This window comes from Colletotrichum paranaense (assembly GCF_030867605.1).
Source record: "Colletotrichum paranaense strain IMI 384185 chromosome Unknown Scaffold_2.1, whole genome shotgun sequence".
NCBI lineage: Eukaryota > Fungi > Ascomycota > Sordariomycetes > Glomerellales > Glomerellaceae > Colletotrichum > Colletotrichum paranaense.
The window spans coordinates 3,853,186-3,879,032 of record NW_026848960.1 but is presented as its reverse complement, the minus strand read 5'-3'; the positions used below and the strand labels follow the sequence as shown (position 1 = coordinate 3,879,032).

At 53.9% G+C, this 25,847-nt stretch overlaps 7 protein-coding genes across 7 annotated transcripts; 4 read left to right on the top strand and 3 right to left on the bottom strand.

Moving 5' to 3' along the window:
* Positions 1–891: 891 nt before the first annotated feature.
* On the bottom strand, positions 892–1,366 carry CPAR01_03210 (uncharacterized protein; the record flags this gene model as incomplete). The annotated part of the gene is made up of 2 exons (XM_060487497.1): positions 892–1,035; positions 1,124–1,366. 2 exons carry the CDS (start codon positions 1,364–1,366, stop codon positions 892–894), a joined length of 387 nt encoding a protein of 128 aa, XP_060354825.1.
* Positions 1,367–5,773: 4,407 nt separating this feature from the next.
* Positions 5,774–6,115, top strand: CPAR01_03209 (uncharacterized protein; the record flags this gene model as incomplete). Its single annotated transcript, XM_060487496.1, has 1 exon — positions 5,774–6,115. The coding sequence occupies one exon, from the start codon at positions 5,774–5,776 to the stop codon at positions 6,113–6,115; it is 342 nt and encodes a 113-aa protein (XP_060354824.1).
* Positions 6,116–7,773: 1,658 nt separating this feature from the next.
* On the top strand, positions 7,774–9,510 carry CPAR01_03208 (aminopeptidase I zinc metalloprotease; the record flags this gene model as incomplete). The annotated part of the gene is made up of 2 exons (XM_060487495.1): positions 7,774–7,966; positions 8,090–9,510. The coding sequence occupies 2 exons, from the start codon at positions 7,774–7,776 to the stop codon at positions 9,508–9,510; spliced, it is 1,614 nt and encodes a 537-aa protein (XP_060354823.1).
* A 2,473-nt stretch (positions 9,511–11,983) lies between these two features.
* Positions 11,984–12,499, top strand: CPAR01_03207 (uncharacterized protein; the record flags this gene model as incomplete). The annotated part of the gene is made up of 1 exon (XM_060487494.1): positions 11,984–12,499. The coding sequence occupies one exon, from the start codon at positions 11,984–11,986 to the stop codon at positions 12,497–12,499; it is 516 nt and encodes a 171-aa protein (XP_060354822.1).
* Positions 12,500–13,383: 884 nt separating this feature from the next.
* Positions 13,384–15,233, top strand: CPAR01_03206 (uncharacterized protein; the record flags this gene model as incomplete). Its single annotated transcript, XM_060487493.1, has 2 exons — positions 13,384–13,521; positions 13,599–15,233. The coding sequence occupies 2 exons, from the start codon at positions 13,384–13,386 to the stop codon at positions 15,231–15,233; spliced, it is 1,773 nt and encodes a 590-aa protein (XP_060354821.1).
* A 2,883-nt stretch (positions 15,234–18,116) lies between these two features.
* Positions 18,117–18,469, bottom strand: CPAR01_03205 (uncharacterized protein; the record flags this gene model as incomplete). The annotated part of the gene is made up of 2 exons (XM_060487492.1): positions 18,117–18,327; positions 18,360–18,469. 2 exons carry the CDS (start codon positions 18,467–18,469, stop codon positions 18,117–18,119), a joined length of 321 nt encoding a protein of 106 aa, XP_060354820.1.
* Positions 18,470–23,366: 4,897 nt separating this feature from the next.
* Positions 23,367–25,073, bottom strand: CPAR01_03204 (uncharacterized protein; the record flags this gene model as incomplete). The annotated part of the gene is made up of 1 exon (XM_060487491.1): positions 23,367–25,073. One exon carries the CDS (start codon positions 25,071–25,073, stop codon positions 23,367–23,369), a length of 1,707 nt encoding a protein of 568 aa, XP_060354819.1.
* Positions 25,074–25,847: the final 774 nt, after the last annotated feature.

The following is a 25,847-nucleotide window of genomic DNA, read 5'->3' as shown; positions in this document are numbered from 1 at the left end:
TGAAGGTGTGTGCCCGCCCAACCCAACTCGCCTTTCGTCGAATCGTGCCTGCCAACTCCTGACTCTTGCGTGCCTGCCTTTGCTCTCGTCCTCGCCGCCTTCCAATCCTGATTACATCATTCTAGTGCTGCGATATGTGGGCAGTAAACGGGCGACGCGAGCAACGGCGACAAGTCATGGTTACACAGAGCACGCTTCCCCTCTCTCTCTCGCGCGACCAACGGCTGAGGTTGTCTCTCTTTTGTGTGTTTGAGGGGTGCTTTTTGCTTCTTTGCTCTCCTTTCTCTCTTCCTTTTTTGCTCCTTGGATGCCAAGAAACCAGTCGCGATACCAGACTCGGGCAGATATCCTCAACCTTTGGCTTTTCTTGCCCCCATCAGACCAACATGATCACGAGAACAAACCAAGTAGTCCCTCTACTTAACCATGCTACCTCATTTCTCGGCCGTTTTGGCCGCAGAGAAAGAAAGAGAAAAAATTCCCATCCTTCTCTACCATCGAGCCTCCGGTTGTCAGACCGTTGAGTAGGAAAAAAGACTGTGACTGGCTGGACCACGCGTAATAAGGTTACGTCCCCAGACTCGTCTCGTTCCAGCCGCGTCAAGTTGCACATACTTATGGCTTTAGACGGGAGCTCAGTCCTCGACTCAACCACCACCGCTATTACAATCATATTTCTTTCTTCCGGATCCGATTCTGGCCTATGGCCTCCCGTCCCTGACTAAGAAACAGGTTCCAACTCGTCACCTTACCGCAATCACGGCCTCCTGGCTTCAACTGCATGGATGCAGGGCCAGGCTGATGGTCTGGCTAACAACCCGAACACTCTTGCTATCAGGACTGCCACAAGGCTCCCATCCTCACCAATGCACAGTACCAAAAGACTCTATCTCACCAAGTATCGGCCACAAACCTCATCTCTTCCACCGTCGCGGCGGGCGAGTTGTCCAGTATCACAGCTGCAGGGCGTGAAGGTGAAGGACAGTCAACGGACCAGCTCCCGGAAGTGGGGCTCTTCTTCTGCCAAACAATCGTCTGGCCATGTCAGAAAAGCAAAGCGTCTTCCGCTGCGCTTGGCTCCTTTTGCGGCCCCTAGACTCCAGACCATCCCCGTCCCTCTCACCTGGACGATGCCACACTGCTTCTTTTCCAATGTCTCTGCAGCAGCACCCGGCCTAGACGTGTCGCAGACGTGCCGCACCTTGTACCAGCTGGCGGCGCTGCACGCCCAAAACGCACTGCACCGATTGACAGATGCTGCAAGAACCGAGAAGAGTATAGACGGACGGAGACACAGACAGAGAGCCTTCAGGCACCGCGTAGCAGATGCAGACGCAGACACAGACAAATCCAGAGAAGGCTTCATCAGGTTATGCCAGGTGCCCCACTGCCCGCCGCGTACCTTGGCCGCCAAAATAGCACATCCGTTTCAAGTGTGGACGGCCCAGCATACAACAGACGGGGGGGGGGGGGGCCTTGACCTGGATCCGTCGGGCCAATCTTTGTTCAACATGTCTTTCTGCTTTCGCACCAACTTCTCGCCTCGCCCTTGTTGCTTTTCGATTTGATGAGCCTGAAGAAAGTCTTCCTACTTACCGCTTCTTCGATGGCCACTAGAAACCCCCGGTAGCTCTGAAAGACCACCGCTCTGTCATCATATAATCATGAGCCATCGCCACCGCGCATGCCATTCAATATATGTATGGCCAAGAGTCGTGGCAGAAGGGCATATTGTCCTCCTGGCTCCCCATGTCGCCAGCCGTCCAACGCCTTCACCAAGTGGCCGCTCGCACTACTATCTGATGGCGTGGGTGCTCGAACTAGTGACACTCCCCGGGGGGGCCGCCAGATGGAAGAGGCGCAGGCTACTTTGTACTGGCGTGCGCGTGGCTGACAATCCAGTCTCGGTCAAGTCGATCGCCTCACTAGCACATCACCCGTTCATTGGCGTTGCATCTTCGGGGTCTTCTCAGCCCAGCAGGGGTTGGCAACACCATCAGCCAGATCCTTGATCCGGTAAACAGCTCCAATGGTTCGAGGCAGCTGGTGTGCGTACCAAAGCTGCGCTGCATCTATTTCTTTTTTACCTCTTCCGTATTCCACGCTTCGATAATGGCAGTCGTCGAAAAAATCTCATCATCAGCTGGTCCAGTCTGGAGAAGATACGAGAGCTCTTTCTCGCCCGGTCCAGCTCGGAGGATTGACCGTTGTTCTGAACTTTTGCTGTCGAAGTTCGTGCAGACGTTGAATCGTTGCTTCCTATTATTGGCCCGTGTCTGCAACGATCACCGCCAGGGTTCCGAGTGGCAGTACAGAGTACGGAGTACTATCGACAGTATGAGTTGAATCCTGTCGCATCAACAACTTCTTCTGGGACTTGGGCAGAAGATACATTCCTCACAGGTAAAGAATTCTTTCAGATTCATGAGGAACAAGAATCAAGTCGACAAGGGAACTCGTGCGCGGTCAATCATCTGTTTCTGGTTCCAAGCCTTACGCCTTGGGCCACACACCCCGCTTCCCCAGCCAAAGTGGCTGACAGGCAGACAGGGTCATGAATATGCAGAAACGAGGCAGCACTGCTGTGAGAGCTGCCAAAGAACACGAAGTAATACACAAATACCGCGCAGCGAAAGCAGCGAGGCTAGCAGCCGACTGTACGACGCGGCATCAGCTCGAAAAAAACCCTGGCACGCCTGATTCTCAAGAGCAAGAGAGAAGGGTGCACAGTCGAGTGTTCTTTTCAGGACGCTGCGCAGGGATCGCCGCCCGGCTTGATGTTGCCAATTACTCCAGGGCAGGGGATGCAGCACAAAGAGTTGGCTACGACACCTGCATTGCGATGAACATAAGGCTGTGAGAAGATATCTCTCCCTCCATCGATGGAAGGTCATCTAGAAAAAAGCAGACGAAACGAGTACGAATAATGTCAAGCAACCCACCTACGTGCCTACCAACCTTCTGCTCGCTGTTATGCTTCCACGCGGGAATCCCTGGCGTAGAGCGACTCACTCAATCACCTCTGCTCTCCATCCCAGAATACCTTGTTTCTCCCTCTGGTCTTGGTGATCTAGATGGCACCGTTGCTTTTATGCGCTCGGGGTCATGGGATTGCCACCGTGCTCTCCTCTACCTTTGCATGTGTGTTCCGGCTAGCGGCAGGGCCATTGACATTAGATACACGTTGGAAAGGACGAAAGCAGAGACTTGGTATGGGCTTAGAGTTTGCGCTTTCGTTCCCGCTTGAACGGCACGGTTGAGGGTCATACAGCCAACAGATTCGAGCACAATTTGTCGCCTCTGTCGCCGCTACCGACCTTTCTCTCTTCAAGGTGAAAATGATGCTCTGACTCGGGACCTTGAGGGCAATGTGAAGCGTCTTGGTATGCCTAGGCAGGATTTGGGATGCCAACAGCCCACTTACCTTGGATGATCTGCGGGTCCCCTCCAAAGTTTCGAACTGCCAGTGCGGGAGCTAGCTACGCACAGAAACCTGTTGATATGACGATCAAAAACACTCATCAACAAGAAAGAAACAAAAAAAACAAGCAATCACTCAGTCACTCAACATCGATCGACCTTTGTGGCCAGCATAAGAGGGCTGCTGGTCTCCATCGGAGGACATGACGGTATGAGTTTGGACTTTGTCATACCGGGCAGAGAGGCTCGATTGGCAAGGGAATGGCGTCACCAAAGACACCACCCGTATCTGACGACACACACCCTTGGCTGAGATCGATGGGCATCGAGGACGATTGTGGCCAGTTGCCATCGCATCACCTTTTTCAGCCAAGCATACGCATCGCGCACTTCATTTCAGAGCGGTCGAAAGAGCCGCGAGTTTCTACTTGCGTGCTTAGATGGCGACAGCTCGCAAGTTGCAACTACGCCAAAGACAGAGGAAACAGTGTCCAACAGACGGTAGCTCTTTTGATACAGTCGAAGATGTCTGATCGTCGCACTCAAATCGACGACCCGGGAAGGGCAAGGGGGCCAGACCCCCGCCCCTTGTGGTGGGTCCGGACCATGCTCGAGTCCCGGAGCCAGCTCCCCCATCTCATTGTGTGTGGGTATCCCATGCCATGAGCCTCCATCAAGCATCGCGACAAGAAGCTGGCGCTTGCGTGTGTCAAATATGCCACATTCAAAGCACCGCCAGGATAAGAACAGCAAGAGACACCTGCCAGTCTTCCTTCTATCAAGATGGAGCTTTTCACTCGTGTGCTGCGCAGGGGACATCGAGGAAGAGAGCATTCGTGCCCCTGAGGATCTCACTGGAAGGTGACGGAAGCGTATGCGTGTCGCTGGGACGAGTGTCCACTACCCGACAAGGCCAACCCCTGGTCAAAGGGACCGACCCAAAGAACGGACAATGATTGGCTTTCAAACTCGGTAGGCGGCACCTACTGGGGCGAGGTGTGTCTCTTCGTCTCATTTGGGGCCCGTCTCTCTTCTACATCTCAGTCGCCAGTTTCTTTTTTTCTGCCCAGCAAAGACGGTGGCTTGAGATTACCACCGGGCCTTGGAGGAAGCCGTTCTTTGGCTCATTCGGGTGGCAGTCCAGCCCGTGGCGAAAAAGAACCACTTGACAGCAAACTGCAAACGGTTGCCAGCTGATAATCGAATGTGTATACTGGAAGAGACGGGGTGTGAAGGTCGGATGTCGGGTCAGCGCGTCTTGTGTTGGGCGATGTGCGATGTAGGTGTCTTCCATGCCTTCGCGACTGATGAAGATACCGGGTCAGGCGCAGGAATTGACTGCCACTTGTTTTTCTTCAGATCCCGACGCCCTTCCAGAAGGCGTGAAGAATATAGATAAGCGGTAAACACTACCGCGGTACGGATAGAGGCCTTGAGTGCGGCTCTCTCCTTTGCACCAAATTCGCGACATCGGCATGCGTGCCGACGTGCGATAATCACGGGGCATCGGTAGTTTGGCCGGGTGTTTTTGATCAGCCTCCATCAACCTCGGGAACCGCGATGTATAGCTGGCCGCCGGCCGCTTTTCTGACAAAGGATTGCACTTTGAGAAACATGATGGGTATTCCCAGAGCCCATAGGTACTCCGTACACGGTACTCATAAGGCCGCCCAGTCTCCGAACAGAGTTGTCTGATGGCCACACATCGTTCGCTGACTGACCACCTGCTCGATACTCTGCCTGATCCGAAGGGACCTGGCATCTGCTCCGTGCAAAAGAAAGGGCAGCTTGTCAAACCCGGGTCCGCGTTGGTCATGGAGTACCCCTGCTCGTTAGTTTTGACCTTGACAGGGGTCTGGGGCGGGTTGCGGGCTAAGTAGAGCGCGGTGGTGGTCGACCGTCGACGTTACTGCAGGACTTTCGGACCTTTGGACTCTGGTAAGGACAGACTGACAGACCAGCCGACTGCAGGTCTCGTGGCTGCGACTTACTCTACAGATAGACTACCGGTACGGCTACACGACCTATGCCTTGTTGTCTGGGCCTTGGACGGGGATCGAAGGCGTCCTCACAACTCTGCATGAAGAGGGTACTGACACCAAGTTCGCCATACCAACAAAACTATCTAGCAGGCAGCGGAAACTCAGGGTGCCAAGAAGCTGGCTTCGTGCTCTCGTTGGCAGCCAAAGAGGCTAGAGATCTTTGTTTTCATTTTGGTGAGATGAAGATTGAACAAACCCTGGGAGCCCGCACTCTACAACACATAGGTACTGCAATGTGTATCCATACGGATACCAGAGCAGCACCTCTCATATTGACCTAGTACGCCTGGCTCAGGAATGGAGAGGTGGGGATGAGCACAGACAAGCGCCTGCAGGGCATCCCAAAAGGGGACCACGCCAATGAGCTTGGCTCCCCCGACCGGTACGGAGCTCAGAGTGGCCCAAGTCTTTTTGCTCGTAAGTGCTGTGTGTGTGTGTGTGGCAGCGTTGGGAAATGGGAGGAAGTGGAGAGAGGGCCGGTGACAGTTTCACCATGTGCTATGAGCCATCTGGTGTTTGCCTGGCAGTGGCAGCCCTCTCTGCCGTCTTCTCGTTGCTGGCTGGCTGTGCTTCTTCTTGAGTGGCAGGGTGGCTTGATCGATTCCTTGTTTCTTCTTGTTTGGAGAAACACCACCACCACCAGGAGGCACTGAGACAGATGGAGAGACGAGGAGAGCGTGTGAGAGATGGACGGGAAGCATAATGGCTTGTTTGATGGATGTCAACTTTGGTGTCCCATCATCCCGTCCATGGTCCTGCAAGGCGCTGCTGGGACAGTCACTCAGTCTGGCAGTCTGGCTGGCTGTGGCTTGTGTTCAAGGAAATCCCTGGGATCTGCAGAGCCGGGGTGTAAGGAGGGAGGGGGGTCCAATTCCGTATCTGTCGTGCTGCAACGCCAGGTATCGACATGGTGCATGGGTTTTACAGTCATCGACTTTGCCGCCACTTTGCGCGGGTTCGGGTGCCTTGCCTTGCCTTGCCTTGTCCTTCATCTTCTTTTTCCCCTTGACCCTGAACTTGGGTGCTTCTTCTTTTTTTTCCTGCCCTCCCGCCCTTTCTCTTTCTTCTTTCTGTTCTTGTTACCGAGTATGGAGTAGCGTGCTGCGTACCTAGGCATAGTCTCCTGCAGTTCTCCCACTTTCCCCCCTCTGTTCCTCGGTGCCCAGGCCAGGGGGCCAAGAGCCTTTGGCCTAGGTACGGTTGTTGCTGTAGCCAACCCATTTCATTCTACTGCGTAGTGAAGGGGAGACAGACTGGGGTCCCCATCGTGGGCAGCGGCCCATTAGGGATTCTTTGGTCAACAGTAGACGGGATAGTGCAGTCTGTCCCAGCCGAGCCGAGGTAGGCAGGTAACACACTGCGGATTTTGCGATGGGAGGTGTTTATGCTCAAGAATTATGCTTGTGTGTGTGTGTGCGTGTATGTGCGTAGGGATACGTGTGTAAGAGGAAAAGATGGAAGACGAGGACATGAGTGAGAAAGAGTAAAGAGAGGGTGCGCATCAAGTCGCGCACAGAGACCACCACCGAAGCCCTCTGCTCTCTCTCTCCGGCGACGACGCATCGTTTTTGATCCGAATGAAATACTTACCTACACCAACTTATATCACGGGAGGTTTTTCCTCCTTGGTGGCGTATGCAATCACCACGGAGGCTGTCTGAATAGTTGCTGACATGACCCGACCCGACCGACCCTTTGGCTTTACCTTTGCCTCTCTGCCTTAGCCCGGCCGCGCCAGTACATTAGGTAGACTCGCCTTGCCTTACATATCTACCTACACTACAGACTCACGGGATGGACGGGTAGTAGAGCGAGATGGGATATGTACAGATACATGATGTCCGCAGTGCCCGAAGCGTGTTGGAGAGCGTCAGTACGTACTTTTGAGTTGCCGGTCTGCGACGGATCATTCCAATCCAAGCAAATGTCTTTGGGGGACCACCACCACTACCACGGCCACCACCCACCGATCTCCCATCAACTGGACCTAACGCTCAAAAGCCGGTGGTGCACATGCTCCACTCTACTGCGTACATGCCTACCTACCTACGGAGTACCTACCAACCTAACGCACCTGGGCTGGGTCCCCCCATTCCTTTTCGGCAGGTGCTGGTGAAGCAGAATAATCCCAGCTTTCGGCGCCGGATCAACGTCGGGTTACCTTTTGACGACATGCGACCCCCTCGTGACCTATCCTAACAAACTGAACGATTCCGCGGAATAGACACTGAGAGAGAAGCAACGTCTGTGACATTGTCCTAGTTGTAATTGGACAAGCACTTCCTACCTTTGCGTATCTAGCAACCCCTAAATGCTACCGGCCACGACCTTCTTGTGCCGAGCATCTGCCAGATCAATCAGGAACCCCGCCATCGCAGCCGTCACCGTCACCGTCCTTCGACGACCCCTCCAGACCCGAGCTCGATTCTCAACGTCCACCAGCACAATGGCTCCCCCTGCTGCCGCCCTCGACTTTGTCGACTTTGTCAACGCATCTCCTACTCGTAAGCACCCATTGACATATTGTTTGCGGCCGTGGACGGTTTCTTTGTCTTCTACCTTTACCCCAGCAGCAGCAGCAGCAGAAGCAGCAGCAGAAGCCAGCTAACCGTGCCCCTCGCCCGCAGCCTACCACGCCTGCGCGACCGCCGCCATCCGCCTCGAAAAGGCCGGCTTCACAAAGATCAAGGAGCGCGACTCGTGGAACTCGGCGCTGCGACCGGGAGGGAAATACTACCTCACCCGCAATGGCTCGTCCATCGTCGCCTTCGCCATCGGCAAGAAGTGGAAGCCGGGCAACCCCGTCGCCATGATTGGCGCCCACACCGACTCGCCGACCCTGCGCATCAAGCCCGTCTCCAAGAAGAGCAACGTCGGCTTCATGCAGGTCGGCGTCGAGACCTACGGCGGCGGCATCTGGCACAGCTGGTTTGATCGCGACCTCAGCATCGCGGGGCGCGTCCTCGTCAAGGACGCCGAGGGCAACTTTGTCCAGAAGCTCATCAAGGTCGACAAGCCGCTGCTGCGAATCCCGACGCTCGCTATCCACCTCGACCGGAGTTCTACCTTTGACCCGAACAAGGAGAACGAGCTGTTTCCCATTGCCGGACTGGCTACGGCGGAGCTGAACAAGGGCAGCGCCAAGCCTGAGGGTGACGAGGCCGAGGAGGACTTCAAGCCGCTCAAGGCCATGACGGAGCGTCACCACCCTCACATTCTCGACGTCATTGCCTCCCACGCCGAGGTCGAGCCCGAGGCCGTCATCGACTTCGAGCTCGTCCTCTACGACGTGCAAAAGTCCTGCCTCGGTGGCCTCAACGACGAGTTCATCTTCTCGGCCCGCCTCGACAACCTCAACATGACGTACTGCTCCATCGAGGGCCTCATCGCCTCGGTCCGCGCCGCCGACGTGCTCGAAAACGACTCCACCATCCGCCTCGTGACCTGCTTCGACCACGAGGAAATCGGCTCTACCTCGGCCCACGGCGCCAACTCGAACCTCCTCCCCGCGGTCCTGCGCCGCCTCGCCTCCCTCCCGGGCAGCCGCGACACGGCCTCGGACGGGTCGTACGTGGCCGTATCCTCCCACGATGGCGGGGACTACGAGTCAACGGCCTACGAGCAGACGCTCTCGCGGTCCTTCCTGGTGTCGGCCGACATGGCGCACTCGGTGCACCCCAACTACGCGGGCAAGTACGAGTCCTCGCACCAGCCGGCCATGAACGGCGGCACGGTGATCAAGGTCAACGCCAACCAGCGCTACGCGACCAACTCGCCCGGCATCGTGCTGCTGCAGGAGTGCGCGCGCCTCGCGGGCGTTCCTCTGCAGCTGTTCGTCGTGCGCAACGACTCGCCGTGCGGGAGCACCATCGGTCCCATGCTCAGCGCCAAGCTCGGCGTGAGGACGCTGGATCTGGGTAACCCGCAGTTGAGTATGCACTCTATTCGCGAGACGGGCGGTAGCGCGGACGTGGAGCACGCTATTAAGCTGTTTGAGAGCTTTTATGAGCGGTTTGGGGAGTTGGAGGAGAAGATTCTTGTCGATTAAGCAGTCCCCGTTTGGGGGGACGCCAACTGAGGTCATTTCGGTCATTAGCTTGGCTTTGACGAGGCGGGTGTAGTTGTAGTCGGTTCGTAGTTGTAGTAGCGAGTTGCCTTGGAGTTGTTTGGGTGATTGGGACGAAATACAAATGTTAATTGAGTAAAGATGATCTCCTCTCACTGGTGCTACCTTGGGGGTTGTGCTCCTTCAGGAGATATGAAAGTGAACATGATGAGTGAAGAATGAGAGATTTGGTATAGCATGGCGTTCTTGCTTTTCGAAAAGGGTGGTTGAGATGAAAGGAGGAAAGAGGTGCTTGACTGGCTGGATGACTGGTCGTTCCTTCCTACTCCCATCTTATCTACGGATGGGATCTCTGATGGGATCTCTGATGGGACCCTGACGGCTCCGCTGGCTTTTTGCTCGCAGCCTCCATATCTTTGCCTTCTCTGCGAGGTCTTGCAAGCGTTCTCCTTTCAAAATCGCGACCAACCTCGACCTGAATCTTACTCATCAAACCCGACTTCGCCTCGAACGCAGCATATGCTCAACATATGCTCACCCGGCTACATCGAACCCGGGCCATCGACTTGAAGTCCTGATTTGAGTTCCAGAGCACCAGAGCATTGTCTTTCTTGAAACAATTCTGGAACGCCTGCTCGCGATTTCGAGATTTCAACTGCGGCAGCGTTGAAGCTCTCACGATACAGTTGAGTTCTCACGAAAGGTTCGTTGGTACTTGTTTTTGTGTCTTCTTCTCAACCCTTCGTTCATCTTCGCTTTCATCTCTACCTTTCACGATTCGAGATCGAGGCGTATTCTCCGCTGGCGACTATACTGGAAGAATGTCTTCTTCGCACTCTGACGATTTCCCTCGCCTTGCCGGTTCAAAAGTATATTATCCAACTACACCAGACCCTCTCGACGCCAGAATTTTCAATCTCGAATCCCGCCTCATTTTTTGATCCTTGGTTGGTGATTTTCCTTCTCTATCCAAAGCCAGGGTCTCCAAGTCTTCTTTTTGTACATTCTCACCTTTCCCTCAACGTCCTTCTTCCCACATCTCCTCAGTTAGTCGAGCCTTCCCTCGCTCCTAACTCGACTAAACATACCTCATACCTCTCAGAGGACTACAAATACTTTCCTCTTCCTCCTCTCACACCTCCTAACTTTCTCCTTCCTCACTCTCACCATCACCACTATATCCTTCCACTACCTGGTACGATATCCCATAAACTTGACAGAGGACTAGAAATATCTTCCTCTGCCTTCGGACCTCTTTCTCCAATCCTCTCACCAACCACACCGATTCATTTCGCTGTCTGGTATTACATCCCGTACCTTTCACCTACCTAGACCATCACCAGGTCATCCCGGACTGCGAATCACTTTCAAGACGCTGACCTCACTCTTATATCAGACCTTCTGGCGACAAATCAAACATCTTCTCAGGGAAGAGTGTCTGAATCGATTTCTTCAACCGACACCTCTCCTTCGGTGAGCATCAAAACCGCTTCTATTTTAAGACTTCTGCCACACCTGCCCTAGAACAACACCACTCTACAGAATTTGAGATCCTGGCAGAACTGTCCCTCGCAATACTGAACTTTTTCATGCGATCGACCAGTTCATAGCTGACTTTGATATACCTAGAAAGACAAGCAAAGCTCGAGTTACCCTGCACTGTGGTGAGTTTCTGCTCCGTATTCGCACTTTCCCGTTCCCTCCTTGAGGTTCCACCTTCACCTTCACTTTCTATATTCCAAGCACCCTCCAAATCCAATCCTGTTTCCCTTCACGTTCACCAACACTTCGTTGATAAGGTGTCCTTTCTTCTCGGCAAAGACTCCTAGCTCCTGACCTATCAGCCTTGCTAAGCACTGCAGTCACGGTCGTCAAAAAGATTCGTCCTCCCCAACACGTGGCTGACAGAACCTTAATATCCAGCTCCAGCTTACCCTACAAAACACCTCACTCACGAGAGCCTGAACAACCCACATTCTAACAGAATCTGAAACGGCAGCTACCGAAAGGAAATATCGATCTCGCCTCCCATCGATCAGAACTAGAAGCGGAAGAAATCCCGGCACCTTTCTTAACCTTCAACCTCTTCTTGTACACCCACTCCAAGTCAAAGGACAGCCACAATATCTTCGAAATCGCCCTCGTCCTCTTGAAGATAATCGCCAGCCCCTCTTAATTCAATACCCTCACTCCTACAGTCGACTGTCTTTTCAAAGGTCCTTTTAAGCTATTCACAAAAGCCGATCTTACGGGCCTCACGATATAACCCCCGCTACCTATCAAAGTCGTCAATTCGATCTTTGACCTAGACAAAGACGATCGCTAATACATCATCACGCATATACCACCATACAACCAAGACTCCATTGAAGAAGATCAGGCATGATCCCGCATTCGCCCTTGTGCTTTGGAGACAACCACTAACAAGTCATGTGAACCAGTCATCGCAGCCAAGATGTGCCAGAAGGTCTTCTATACCTATGCGTGCCAGCACGTTGAGTGCGTCACCTATGACTGCAGTAAGAGCCGCGGTACCACAAGATCTGGCTGCATGAAGCGCGAACCATCCGAGCACACCAATCTCAAGGATCAGATCTGCCACGACTGCAACGAGATAATCCGAAGCATAAGGCAGAATCGCCATGACAATCACCCCGACGGCAGAGGTCGATCGAGACACTGGGAGCATCGGATTCGCCATTACGAGCACCTCATGGACCGTGCTCAGACAATCTTGGATCAACAGCAGGCTTCCCAGGCTGAACAGAGGCAACAGTCGCAGCAGCCACAAAACCGTCCAGACCAGCAGTCTATCTCGCCCAGTGGCAAGACCATTCGCCCTCTGGAATCGAACAAGTTGTCCAACATAAAGCGCGATGAAACCTTTGGCCTTGTTCCCAACACGCTATACCAGCTCCATGTGGCCCAGGACGCCTGGTTTGCGATTCAGCGCAACCGAGATGACCTTTGAGAGAGGCTTGAACTCTCGACAGGATGGGCATTGGTTTTCTGGAGGGGACGGAATGATGCCGCCAACGCGTTGTGCCAGCAAGGATTATTTGCGCTTTCATTTGGAGATGAGAAAGGCACGTCTTGCTCAGCGCATCGAGTGATTTATAGAGAAGCTACCAGCGAATGCTTCCATTCATAGACCTATAGATAGAATCACCGACTTTATGGCGATCATAGCAACACAAGAATACGATGGTTGTTGTCCATTTAAGCTTGAACAAGACATCCTCAATATGAAGGTAGACTGAAAGCTGCAGCAACAAAAGACGGCAAAAAGACATGATTGGGACAAAGTGGTTGATGAAATGAAGTTGTTCATCTTGGCGGCTCCGTGGAGCTGGTTCTGGAGAAAATATGGATAGAACTGATCAACACAGCCAATTAAGAAGAAGAAGAAGAAGAGCAGGGGTCTTTGGACCAGCCAACGAACCTCCCTATGCTCCCCAGTGCTCCCCCCGCTGACGAGAGCTGTGAGGTGACAGCTTCAGGTTGCCTGCCCCGTGCTCCAGCTGAGCTTACTTGCACTAAAACACACGTGGGGAGGTTCCATAGCAGAACCAGAGCTGAGGCAAACTGACGTTGCCCCCCCTAAACTAACTCGGCAAGGCCATCTGGCCAACTCTTTTTTTTCCGCATTCGTTCCGGCGTCATCATTCTCCAACATCACAGCTTCTCCTCCTCCAGCAGACGTTGTGCACCTGAATCTCAGTCGGCCATGGTTCTTTGACGATTGAAACGTGTACTCACCATATTCGAAGCCTCTTCCCTCACACCTCGGACCCATTTTCCAGCCATTTTGCAGGGAACGTCTCCCCACCAAGACCGCCGTCAGATTCGCTAGCCATGGCTTCCCCCTTCGAGACCGCGAAGCTCACCCTCGACTACCTCCCCTACGCCTGCGAATTCGACCCTCAAGATCCAAATCGGCTTCTCATCGGTGGAGGAGGTGGTGCCAACCGCAGCGGTGTCGCCAATAAGATTGTTCGTCAACCCCCAATCGCTCTTTCTCTCCCCCACATTCATCTGCCTTTTCGTGCGACTGACCTTTTGCGCCGCAGACAGTAATCGACACCTCAGCTAAAGAAGAACTGCAAATCAGCGGCGAAGCCGACCTCAGCCGTAATGAGGACAGCGTCATGACCCTCGCCGCCGGGCCCAAGAAGGGCAGAACGAGCTACCTCTACGCCGGCATCAACTCGAGCCCCGAAGAAGTCGAAAAGGGCAAGAACGAGCACTTCCGCGCCTTTGGCATCGAGCAGAGCAAGGCGCGCGTCTCGGCTGGCGCAAACGCTCCTAGTGTGAGCCTGGCTGAGCTATCGCGCACCTCCATCTTTGCCCATAACGAGGTCGACAAGGATGCGTACCAGCGCGTCCTCCGGCTGTCTGCGCCGTACGGCGAGAAGCAGCTCGGTGTCGTGGCCACAGGACTGGCTAAGCAGTCACAGATTGCGATTTTTGAGATTGCAGCTGGGAATGCTACCAAGCCTAAGATCCTCGGACAGTTGGACGTCTCCAAGGAGCCCGTGGACGTGGATGTCATTCAGACTGGAGAGGACTCGTACCAAGTCGCGTACTGCGACGAGCGCGAGTTGTTCATCATCAATGTCGTCAAGTCTGAAATTGACGGCCCTCACCACGCCTATGAGATCAAAGAGGACGGTTCTGGCACCTGGCCCAACTTCCGGTCAATCCGGTACCTGTCGAAGGACTTCGTCTTGGCGGGCACTAACATTCCCAAGCGGGCTGGTGCAATCCTTTTGGGAATCAGACTGCCGCTCAAGGAGGACGAACCTGGACGCTTGGCGGCGACGGTTAAGCTGCCCAAGGCAGTGAATCAAATCACAACCATTGCTGCGCGGAACCTCACTCCTCCCTCGGCTCCTGGCGCCAAGATTGGCAATGCGCAGTTCCTCGTCGCCGCGGTTGGCCAGGATCGGTCGATATCGCTCTTCACGCTCGAGCATAAGGCGCATTCGAGCATTGACTTGCTCGTCGACTTTGATCTGCTTACGACGTTGAAGGAAGTGCACCCTCTGCAGATCACAAACGTCGCCCTCTCCCACTACGTCCCGCCCAAGACTACCGCCCGCCCTCAGTATATCAAGCTGGCGAGTATCTCGATGAAGAACACCGTCATCGTGCACTCTATCCTTTTGAAGAAGTTCACCGACAGGGACGCCCCTATCCGCAAGGGCGGTCCGCCGCGCCCCCAGCGCTACGCCGTTGCCCTGCAGCCCCGCAAGTGGTCCAAGACCTGGCTCGCAGCGACGACGGTCCTCGTCCTCGTACTCGCTATCCTCTTCCAACTCGGCCTCGAAACCATGGGTGCAGTCCAACCGCGCATCCTTCCCGGCGGCGGCTCCGTCGCGAACATGCCCAACGAGTTCCTCACGTCTCTCATCGGCGACGTCCACGCTCTGCAGGGAGACCCCATCGTCATCCGCGAGGACGTCGTCAGCCCCACGCATATCGAAGAAGACCCCGTCCCTCGGTTCCAGGCCGCCGTGCACGACGAGGAGGTGTACGGTCCCGCCGTGAGCTGGGAGGACCTGGCGCCGCAGCAGAAGAAGCTTTGGAAGGAGAAGCTTTCCAAAGCGGGTCACTGGACGCAGAATATGGGCGAGAGCGTGTTCAAGGGTATCTTGTTTGGGGAGATTGCGGGGGCCGTGGGACGCGCTGTGGGAGGTCAATAAGGCACCCCGGGGCGTATGTCTGATGGGGAGGAGCCTAGGAGGGGCAATGAGGTATATTATAAGATGTGTTTACGGAAATGTCGTTGATACAACTTGTCCGGGAGGGCATGTACGATTTAATCACGAACTTGTACGATTTTATTGGAGAATGATCTTTTGGCAGACGAGAGGTTCCCTGTGTGAGGTTGATTATTTCTCTGAGTGTGAGCTGATGTGATGACTCTTATTTAACCTCCCTCCATCAGAGTTTCTAGGGGTGTGTATTACCAGCATGACGAATGTTCCGGCTTGCGATGCTTCACTGGCCGTAGAAGATGCCCCGTCGGCGATGGCACGGCTAGATATCGGGTAGTCTGCAAGATCTGTCAGCTCCGTTCTGTCTGTGGAAGTTTTGGCTGCTTCTTGAGAGTGGCGCTCTTCATGACGCCAACACGCTCTTTTGGACGAGAAGGATGAAAAGCCTCAAGTCCCTCAACTGTGTGCGCTCAGGGTCCGGTCCAGCGTCCACATCGGTAGGTTGCATACCGTTGGAAGATGGGGGTTTGTCATACGTAGACATCGAATCTGTCTTTCTACTTAGCTGACATACGTTGGTAGTTGCGCTCTTGCAATTCCAACCTCCCTCACTTACCCCGACAAAATACGGGGTCCTTGATAACCTTACAAATGGATGAGTGGGTAAGCAACTATGAAGGGTTCATCATAGAATTTTTAGTCCTCTTTTAAGCGAACTAGGAAGAGTCCTAGGAAGCTGTTGATTGTTCCCACTTTAAGATCGGCCGTCTCAACTGCCTCGTTCTATCCAAGGACAAACTTCTGGTCCGATTGAAGCTGTCTACATGTGTTGGAACCCATCCACTCACCGGCATGTAATGAATACGAATAGACGTCTGTACATGAGGGCACACCCTCTCGAAAGGCAACCGCGAGTGAAATTTATAGGCGCTCGGCATCATCTTGGTCCTGCACAAACTCGTTCACGTTCCTCTCACATGAATAGGCAAAGATTTCTAGCCAAAATTCTTTCAGGGTGGCCTGGTGGCTGTGTTTCCGAACGAAGCAGCCGCGCGTTAGAGATGAGAGCAGCAGGGACTGGCACGGCGGGCTCGGCCCGGGCGCGGGTGCGGGCGCGGTCGCGGCGTTATCAAAAACTGACCGGGTTCTACTTTCCATCGCGCCTACCGTCTCCTGGTCTTGTGTTTGGTTGTGTTCCTGGCTGTATACCCCGAGGAAGGTGAAGCGAGTTCTTGGATGGAAGATAGTTGGAAGGTAGGTTCCTTTTCCCCCCTGAGGTGGCTATTGTAAAGAGATTGGGACACCGCGCCGATGACGTGGTTAGTTGCCTGAGTGCCCCGTGATGATATACACAAGCCTCAGAAACGACCTAATCTGGCTGGCTGGCTGGCTTCTGCTGCCGCCTCTGAGGAAAGGATTTCAACTTACAGGGTAACTGATATCTTTATATACCTATTTCTATTCGAAATCCGGGTTGGTGTAGACTTGGATCTAGTTTAGCAGTGTGAGCTGAGATGGCATGGAGGAGAGATGGACATGCTGCTGGCTGCCGAGACGTCATGATGTCGGAATTGATGTGAAGATGTAAAGAATATGGGACTATGAGGCAGGGAAGAGAAATTTCAAAATGGGGGAGACTAAGTTAAAGTAGTAAGAAAGAAAGTCAGTCATAGCAAAGAGCACTGTGCTATTCAGACCGTCTATCTCGATTGTCGAACAGACTCTGGGTAGGAGCATATCAATTAGCCAAGAATGGTGCCGGAGAGCGCTCATGTTCATCTTTAGCACTCAGCCCCTTCATCGATCATTTGTAAGCTTCCACTACACTAATCTGCCCTACTCAGAATCAGGCGATAGAATATCAGAAAGACGGCGAGTAAACCTCATACCTCGAATCGGATATGGAAAAATACACTCATCACCAAATGTCAAAGACGTATTGGGCGATGAAGAAGCGCAAGAGCACAAGACAGGACGAGGCTTCTTGAAAGACAGCACAGAAGCACGTATCAAACAAATTGATTGGTAGTCTTGCCGTCTTCTCAAACTCGCTATACTGGCTTTTTGGCTAGATAGGTGAGTGGGTAGATGGTATGTTTTTGGACAATCTTGCTTTGGCTATACAATTGGATGCTCTGATACTCGAGCCACTTCATCAACATCCACTGTCATTCAACCACGCATGATCTAGAAGGGAGTGGAAGGCACATAGGAAGAGTATCTCATCTACTTTATCCGGTGTACTCAACATCTAGCCTAGCCTGCGAGGACATCATCACCGCCTTTCTTTCGATCGCTTGATGCGCATGACTGAGAGGAGTCCTGTGTTACAGGACCGTGGCAGCGTCTGAATGGTTCTTATGAGGTCTGGGCGTCTCTCGTCATCCGTTTGGCACGTTAGACGTCGCAGTAACCACAGGTCCTCGTCTTATTCATGTAAACTCCCTCACATTCAAACAACAGCTACTCAGCGAGGCAAAAGGCCAGCAATGCAATCTGATCTCAGCCATAGACCGAGGCGCGTCGTCGAAAACTTGATATCGAACACACACAAAGATTCACCCTCAACTTTTCGGCGTCTGGGTTTACCTTTAGTCGGGTAGCAATCGCCAGGCGATAAAGAGACAGACACGGAGATTCTCGGCCGTTTTCCGGGTGGGGTTCCACAAGTCGGGTCACCCCGGCCAAGCCCGCATCCCAGGGAACGGGGTCCCAGCTGGCGGACCAAGCCGGGACCAGTGGAGAACCTCGGCAGGTGCCGTAGAAAAGGTGGGATCGCATGGAACAACCCTTCCCGAGAACGAGAGGGGGAAAGGTGGGAAGAAGGCGACGACGGGACGGGGGTTGATTGTGAGGTCATTCATCCATTCATACAGCCTCAAGCCTGCGGCCAAGCCTGGGGACAAGGTCGGCCGCCGGTACAGCGCCGGCCGGGCTGTTAGATGACGTGACACGGGTGGGTGCGGGGTAAATCCGGCCATCAGCGAGGAGTACAGTTTTGCCCGATCGTACCTGGTTGAAGTGGTTCAAGGGTGGTGGGGTTTTTCTTTTCTTTTCCCTTTCTCCCGTCTTTACTGTAATGTAAGGTAGGCTGTCAGGTCAGGTTCTTCCCCGCCCGCGGTCCCGGGGCTTGCCGGCATTGGGTCGCCTTGCAGGTACGTCCAGGTGGTGGATCCCGGGTGCCGAGACTGCTGCGATTTTCGGAGAAAATGCAAAGTCATAAACTAAGGCAGCCCCGTAGCTTATCGGGGGTTGGAGGAGGAGGAGGACTGTACTGCGTATACCTTACTGTAGTAGACAGCTTTGGAGGTGCGGGTTGGGTGTCAAAGGTGTGCCCACCTATCATCCTTCTTCCCCCTCCCTCCCCTTGCCTCTCTCCATTGACCAAAAAGCAAAAATCGTGTGCAAGAATTGGGTAAAAGGAAGAAAAAGGGACGGGCCAGAAACAGACAGTTTTGAACCAGTACATGGCGGGGGACGTGCCCCAGTCAGGACGATGTACCTCTACATCGGACCCCTCGAGAGCAAAAAGGGAAGAAGCTGGGAGAAAACCAAGAGTCAGTCGACTAAGACGACCGGGTCCGTGGTTCTCGTCCGAGCAAAGGGGAAAAGTGGGAGGATTGGGGGGAAAGAGAGAGAAGAAGCAAAAAGAAGATGGGAATCAGCAAGGAAAGCATCAGCTCGAATTCTTCAATACACCCTCCCCTCTCTTCCTTCACTCCCCTTTTCCCCTCCTCCCTCTATACCTAAGGTTGCTTGATAGCTGGCTCGTCACCGTCCCAGGCCTGAGAGGAGGGTAGAGAGAGTGAGATCATGGCTAGTAGGGTAATGGTCTGCCGGTGGCCCAACACTACCCTTCCCACCCAGAGATAGGCTAAAACTTGACGCAATCACTTTGCGTTGACGGCCCGACGAGGGCTGCAACGTCGGCTCCCGCATTGCGCCGGGTCGGTCTATGCAGTTGCTATGTTTTGCCGCCGCCCAGGGGGTATGTTCGTGTGTGCGTATGTATGTATTGCTGGACACATCGTATTCTGGGTTCAACCCGGGTTCTGCCTCGTTCATCGCTTTCGTCAATGATGTCTCGCAGGGCGACTTCGGTCTCGCAGATTCCTCTATTTGCCCTCTTTTTGCCCAGACGGCATCGTGAACAGCCTCTCCCAATCGCATCTTGCCAAAGTGGTCAGCTACTTGCCGGCTGCTTCATCCCTCGTTCCCTGGATGTGTGTAAAGGAACGAACTGCCGGTTAATGCTATTTCGTCTGTCCGACAGCTAAGGAAAACCTGGTGACAAGGCCAAGGAAAGTAAATGAAAGCAAATACCCAGGAATAGAAGCGTAGGTAGACGGCAGGAGGGAGATACAAGGCACCAAAACTCAATTAATTGCAAATCATCAGTCTTGAACAAAGTTGTGGTGTCGGCGGCTGATGGCCGGCTCAGCTTTGTGCCTAAAGTCCGTCCGTTCGTCTGGCTTCCATTCGCAAGTTGCGAGCGAGCGCCAGATAAGATACGAAGGTACGAAGGCACGATACGAACGAGGCGTGTGTGTGCAGTACGGCACGGTGCAACAACACTTGGACGAGCCAAGGAAGCAAGTCAAACCCCAAAAGCTAGGACCTCCTCGATGATGGGCAGAAAAAAGCTTCGAGAACTGCCGTCCAAGTGATGATAGAAGACGGAACGGTGTGGAAGAGAATGGGAAGAGGACAAGCCACAGAAAGTTTGACCTGAGAAGGCAGAGACGAGGGGAAGGGGGTCGCGGGCAACAAACAGAGTTGGCAGGAAACGAACACATGCGTGACATGGGAAAGATGTTTAAGGGGAAAAAAAAAAGGATAGATGAAAATGTCAACGTCGCCGGGGACGCAAGACGATGCAGGGGAGATGCCCGCGGTTGTGAACTTTGTACAGCCTGTCGTCGGGGAATATTGTCTGGTCGGCTGCTCTGTCTCTTCTCAGCTCAAGCTGTGATGCCCAATTTAGGTTCCATTGTGCGCTCGGAGCAGAGCATGGGAGGGAGGGGGCAACTAGTACTTTGATGGCATCTTTGCCCAGAAAAGACAAGACAACAAGATGCAACTGCAGCTGAGAAGCGTCTGCCTGAGAGAGGCTGAGATACCTACTTCGTACATGGCCTGCCCGATTCAGCGAGACACTTGTGCATCGAGGGGGTCTCGATGCGGTAGACCAAGCCATCTTGGGAGACCGATGCCGTGCGCTGTGGTTAGCGGGATGCAAGGTGCACGAAAACCCGAGAGAAGCATGCATCTCGCGCATCATTCATCACTCACATACGCAGCTCGTGCGGCTGGGGGGGGGGGGCTGTCCGGTATATGTGTCGAGCTGTCGTCGTGATGCCGTGATTCAAGGTGTATGTATCCGTATGTAGGTGAAAGATGCAAGTCAGCGTCAGCATCGGCATCAGCACCAGCATCAGGGAAACATCAGCATCATCCACACACACATGCACACAGACACACACGCATACAGCCGAAAGTAAGAGTGCCTGCTTTACCCAAATGGAAATGCCAAAGTACCGTACCTAGGTACCTGACCTTACGTACATGACGGGGACGCAAGGCAGGTGTCGTTGTCAAACGTGGCTGCCGTGAAGCCCAAGTACGGCAAGAACGGGGACGTGGGACCTGGGACGTGACCCACGGGAAGTGGGGGCCAAAACCCCTCCCCAAAGCTGGGAAGGCACTTACACAGCTCAGCGCCAATGGGAAGTGGAAACGCGGCCCCAAAGAAGAAGTCGTGCTTGCCCTTTGCTGTGCCGCTGCCCGCTGCCCGCGTCCGCCCGCCGTTTCCCCGTAACCCGTAACCCCGTTCCCCGTTTCCCGTCTCCCGTCTTCGCAACCACCAACCATCCACCCTACTTTACCCCCTCCATCCTTCCTTCCTCCACTTACTCCCATAAGCGTCCTTCCTTTCCGTCCGTTTGTTCCGACCCTGAACCGTGTCCAAGCTACCACCACCACCGCCAGGGCAGCCCAAGGGCCGGCTCACCTCGCCTCGGTACGTACCTTTGGCTCGGTGAGCTCATTGCCTGATTGGGCAAGAAGCTCTTTTGCCTTTTCGTCTACCCGTCCACCGTCCACGCCGTCTGTTATTTTCCTTTTTTTTCCTTTATCCTTTTCTTCAAGCGCACCAACGGGAGGGGAGCAGATAGCTTTGATCGATATATTACATTAGCGTCGTTGACAAGTTCGCTCAACGGCACCGGCGTCGATCAATCTTCTTGAAAGGAAAGGAAAAGAAAATACTAGAGGAGGGAAAAGGGGACGAGGAGGGGAGGGGTGTGTGTGAGGGGTTAAAGTCAAGAACACTTAGCCCAAAGTCCAAAAGCTGGCGTCTTGGCTGAACCGAGAAAAGCATTTCCTCTCTTGTAATATTCTTCTCAAATACGCCCCTATGCACGGTAACATTTGTCGGCTAGCGCGACAGATCCCATGAGAAAGGGGGGAGGGAGGGCCTTCTGCGCAGGCGCGGACCGAGTATGTCTACAACACTCTTTCGCCGTCGCTCCGAGGAAACAAGGGGGGTTGTGTGACGTGGCGAGACGACGCTGCCAACGAATTGCTTCTTTCTGCGTTCTATGTCTCTTTCTTTGGCTCTATCTTTGGCTCTATATCTGTCTAGCTTTCTTGGGTATCTTTTCCACTAAGGCGCGCGTGAGACATTTCTGTCCTGTCAAGACGGATTTTGGCACATTGAAAAGAGGTGACGACGAAGACAACGGCGGCAGCGACGGCGGCCTGGGTTTGTAGTCATTGGCATGGGCCCCTTAGCCTCCCAACCCTCCTTCCCAGTCTGAACAAATCGCGCGCCGTTCATGTGGGATGGATGGATGGGATCTGACCTACCGGGTCGATCATAAGCAAGGAGGACGTGGGTGAGTGAGTGAGTGGCAGCAAAAAAAAAGTCCATGTACGAAACGGATTGGGATGACTCGAATCTATGGCATAAGCTGACTTTTTGCCCGGTCAGTGGTCCAGTCAACCGGCCACCTGGAGCCCGGGGCTGCCAAACCACCCTTCGTTTCTCTCGATCATCTTGCGGCTTGTCGCAAATCATCCAGTAAAACTGCTTGGGATCCTTTCTTCTTTTCCCCCCTGACGGTCAAGCTACACACACACACACTTTTTACTCGCCTCACTTCGAGTTCTTTTGGGACCACCCCCACCCCCCCCTGGCCTATCCCCCACGCCCGTGAGTTTCTTCTCGTCATCGGGATTCTGACTAAATCGGCGTTTGTTTATCAGATTCAATACGTAACTCAAGGTTGTGGGTTGGGTAGAGGACACAAGCTTGCCAAGCCAGAATGACAACACACAATCGATCGTCTATTGTTTGATTTTCTATAGATACCAAAAGTCCGGTACGAAAGGATCTCATAATCCGGCCCAAACCCGGTCTCCGTCTCAAACATACGACGCCATCACTGACTAGTCCGGCGTCTAATACATGAAATATCGAAAGCAAAAAAACACACGCAGTCGGCTGTAATGGTGAACAGCCGATGCTCTATCAAACATCCGCTTTGAAAACCCAACTTGATGAACAAGTCCCAGTCCCCTCCGTCCCTTTCACGCCAAAGCTAAAGGAATAAAAGTGCAAAATAAAACAAAACATAAAACCCAACGCTGTGGAAAAGTTGATTTTGGTCGGACCAAACCATCCCTCGGTAGAGGCAAACATGGCTTTCCTTTCTGTTGTAATGATGACTTTGACTCTTCTTGTTGACACACAACCCTTTTCTTCTCTCTTGCTTCCTTCTCCTTATTCCCATGCAGCCAACTCCCGTGTTTACAGCCCATAAGAAATGTTCTGCGTCGGTTGCCCAACTATGCGATTCTCTGAGAGATAAACCCAAAGTATAATAACCCAAATCAAGCAGTCCTCTTTGGGAAACCCCGCAACCTCCCTCCCTCCTATTATAATCTGTATTCGTAGTATAGAGCGAACGAGTTCGAAACAGTGAAACGAAGTGGGTATAAACTGGGTAGCGAGTGTCGATGTAGAGAAATGCGGTCGGTCGATAGAATCCCAAAAGGCCTAAGTAAGAGATGAACACTTTTCTGTCGTACGTTGTTATAGTTCCGTCGTTCTCGGCTTTACCGCGGGCCACCCTCATGGACATGATGGTGATGCCCGTGGTGACCCGGTGGTGGCGGTCCAGCAGATCTGCTCGCGAATCCCGTCTCATGAGGGACACGCGTGTAGCTGGGATACAAGGGACCAGCGGCAGACACGCCTGGCCCCGATTCCTGGCCAGCGTAAGGGCCCTCCATGCCCCGAAGAGGTGGTAGTCGCTCTCCGCCCGGCGCTGTAGACGGGGGTCTCTGCGGCATCATGCCATACGCCGGAGCCTGCATGGGCGGCAGGTTTCCAGCCTGGGGGATCGGAGTGCCATATGAAGGCATCGAGAACTCTGGGGGCGGGGCCGAGTCGGTTCTACGTCTACGCGTCGGTCGTTCCACTGAAGACGCCTCGCTCGATGCGTAGCCCTGAGACTGATGTGGCAGCATCGGAGCTTGCACCATGGGGCTGGTCTCCGCCATAGATCCTCCGCTTCTCGACGACGTTGGGCTCGGAGGTCCGTTTGCCATGTCGCTGAGAGGCGTTCGAAGAACCACATCGCGAAGACGGTTGCGCTCGTCCCGGTAAAAGTCCCTCTCCCGAGTCAACTCCCGCACTCTCGCCTCCAGGTCACGTCCACGCTGTTCCAACTTTTGCAGACTGGCAGTCTGTTCCTGGTCTCTCTCCTTCTTCCTTTGTCTGAAGCGTGCCGAAGCCCCGGCATTCCGTTGGCGCTTCTCGTCTGCCTGCTTTGACGCCTGATGTACGTCTACGGGTATGAGAATGCCTCCCTCGTCTCCCGGTAGCCTGACTACCATGCCACCCTCCGCCTTTGTCACATCTGACCGCAGACTTTGGTATAAGGACGTTCCAGCACCAGGTGTGGACCAAACAGGGACGCCTGGTGACTGTGGTGGAGGATAGTTCTGACCCGGAGGTAGCATTGGTTGACCATGGAACTCTGTTGGTCTACCATGAGGATCTCGTGCCATAGGGGGCAGTTGAGGCCGTTCGGGGTTGCCAGGCTGCATGTGTCCAACCATGGGCTGGGACATGGAACGCGGCGGCGTTGTGAGCGGACCCATTCCTGCTGAAGGAGGGCCTAGGGAAGGTGGTCCAGAGAAGGGTAGACCGGATGCTGAACGAACGGGCTCTTGGGGACCCTCCTCGCCAGGGTAAGGGCGCTTCAGTCGCGAAGCGTTGGGTGGTAAAAAGGGAGTTTGTTGTGGTTCGTGGCCTCGCATACCCGTCTGGCTCACGCTGGCTGCGCGTACTTCTCGAGGACTGAGAATCTGCCTTGGAGCACCCATGGGAGGGAAGGGAAACCCACTCTTGGGCGAGTGTTCCGATGGTGTGTGGCCCAAGGGCGTGGTTGTCGGGTGGCCAGCTGGAGTACCGGGCTGAGAACTAGGATGTCCTCGACCTTGGAATGCATACTGGCGATCACTAGATGTGGTATATTGCCCCGGAGGCATGCCATATGGCGAGGTCTGACTGTCAGTTGGCCGAGGCTGTGATGACTCGCCAGTGGAGCTTTCCTGTTGCGCTTCAGACGGGTTAATCAACCCTCTGATGCCCAAGGACCGTGGAGCATTGGAGTGTCTCTCGCCGGCTGCGGAAGGGGTTGTGACAACATCTTGGAACGCTTGACTGTCTCGAGATAGAGTACTCTGCTGGGAAGTAAAGGGAGCTCGAGATGGTGATTGCGTCGTAGAGTGAGGTGCAAGCCCCCTCTGTGACATCGAGACCTTTTCCCCTTCACTCTCCCGGCCGTTTTGGCCCGAACATTGACCGTTCTGGCCAGTACTTGAAGCCGAGGAATAGTCCGAATCTGGCCCGGGAGAAGAAGGTTGCTTGGTAGTGTGTGTGTTGTTTTGTCCAGGATACCGGTCAGTTGTATGCAGACAAGTTGTCTGTGCGTTTTCGCCCTCCTTAGCCTCGCGGCTACGTTGGGGTTGGTGATGTCCAGAGAATCGGACAACCGCTGAGATCGCCAGATTGTCGGCTTTGGTGGGACTAACTGGGTCGAAGCCAATAGTCCCAAGGTCTAGATATCACGAATAGGTCAGGAGGTAAGAAAGACTTGTTCAACGGCCGCAACGGAAGCCGCCCAGTCAAGTCAATCTTCTGATCAAAGAGCTGGCTAAAGCACGATGTGGTAGATGCAGGTCTATCGAGATTGGCGTCGGTGGTCGTAATGATGACTTCCCTATGTGATGGCAGGCTGCTTTGCTTTTATCGACTGAGAGAAGGAGCTCTCCAGATGAGACGCAAGTTTCAGTGGACAAAGTACTTGGGGGACCGCAAAAGGCCGTGGATGAGGTTGGAAAGCTGGCTGAAGGTTGGCAGTGCCGATGGTCAGGATTAAATGTGTTGATGGCGTGGTAAGAGTGCAGGCCGAACGGGCCACTCATGACTCTGGATTCGATCCCGGGCAATGAGTGGCCGAGGAGAACCTCAGGCACTAGGTGATGGCTGGATCGACTCACTGTGAGTAGCCAACGCGTCCTTATTCC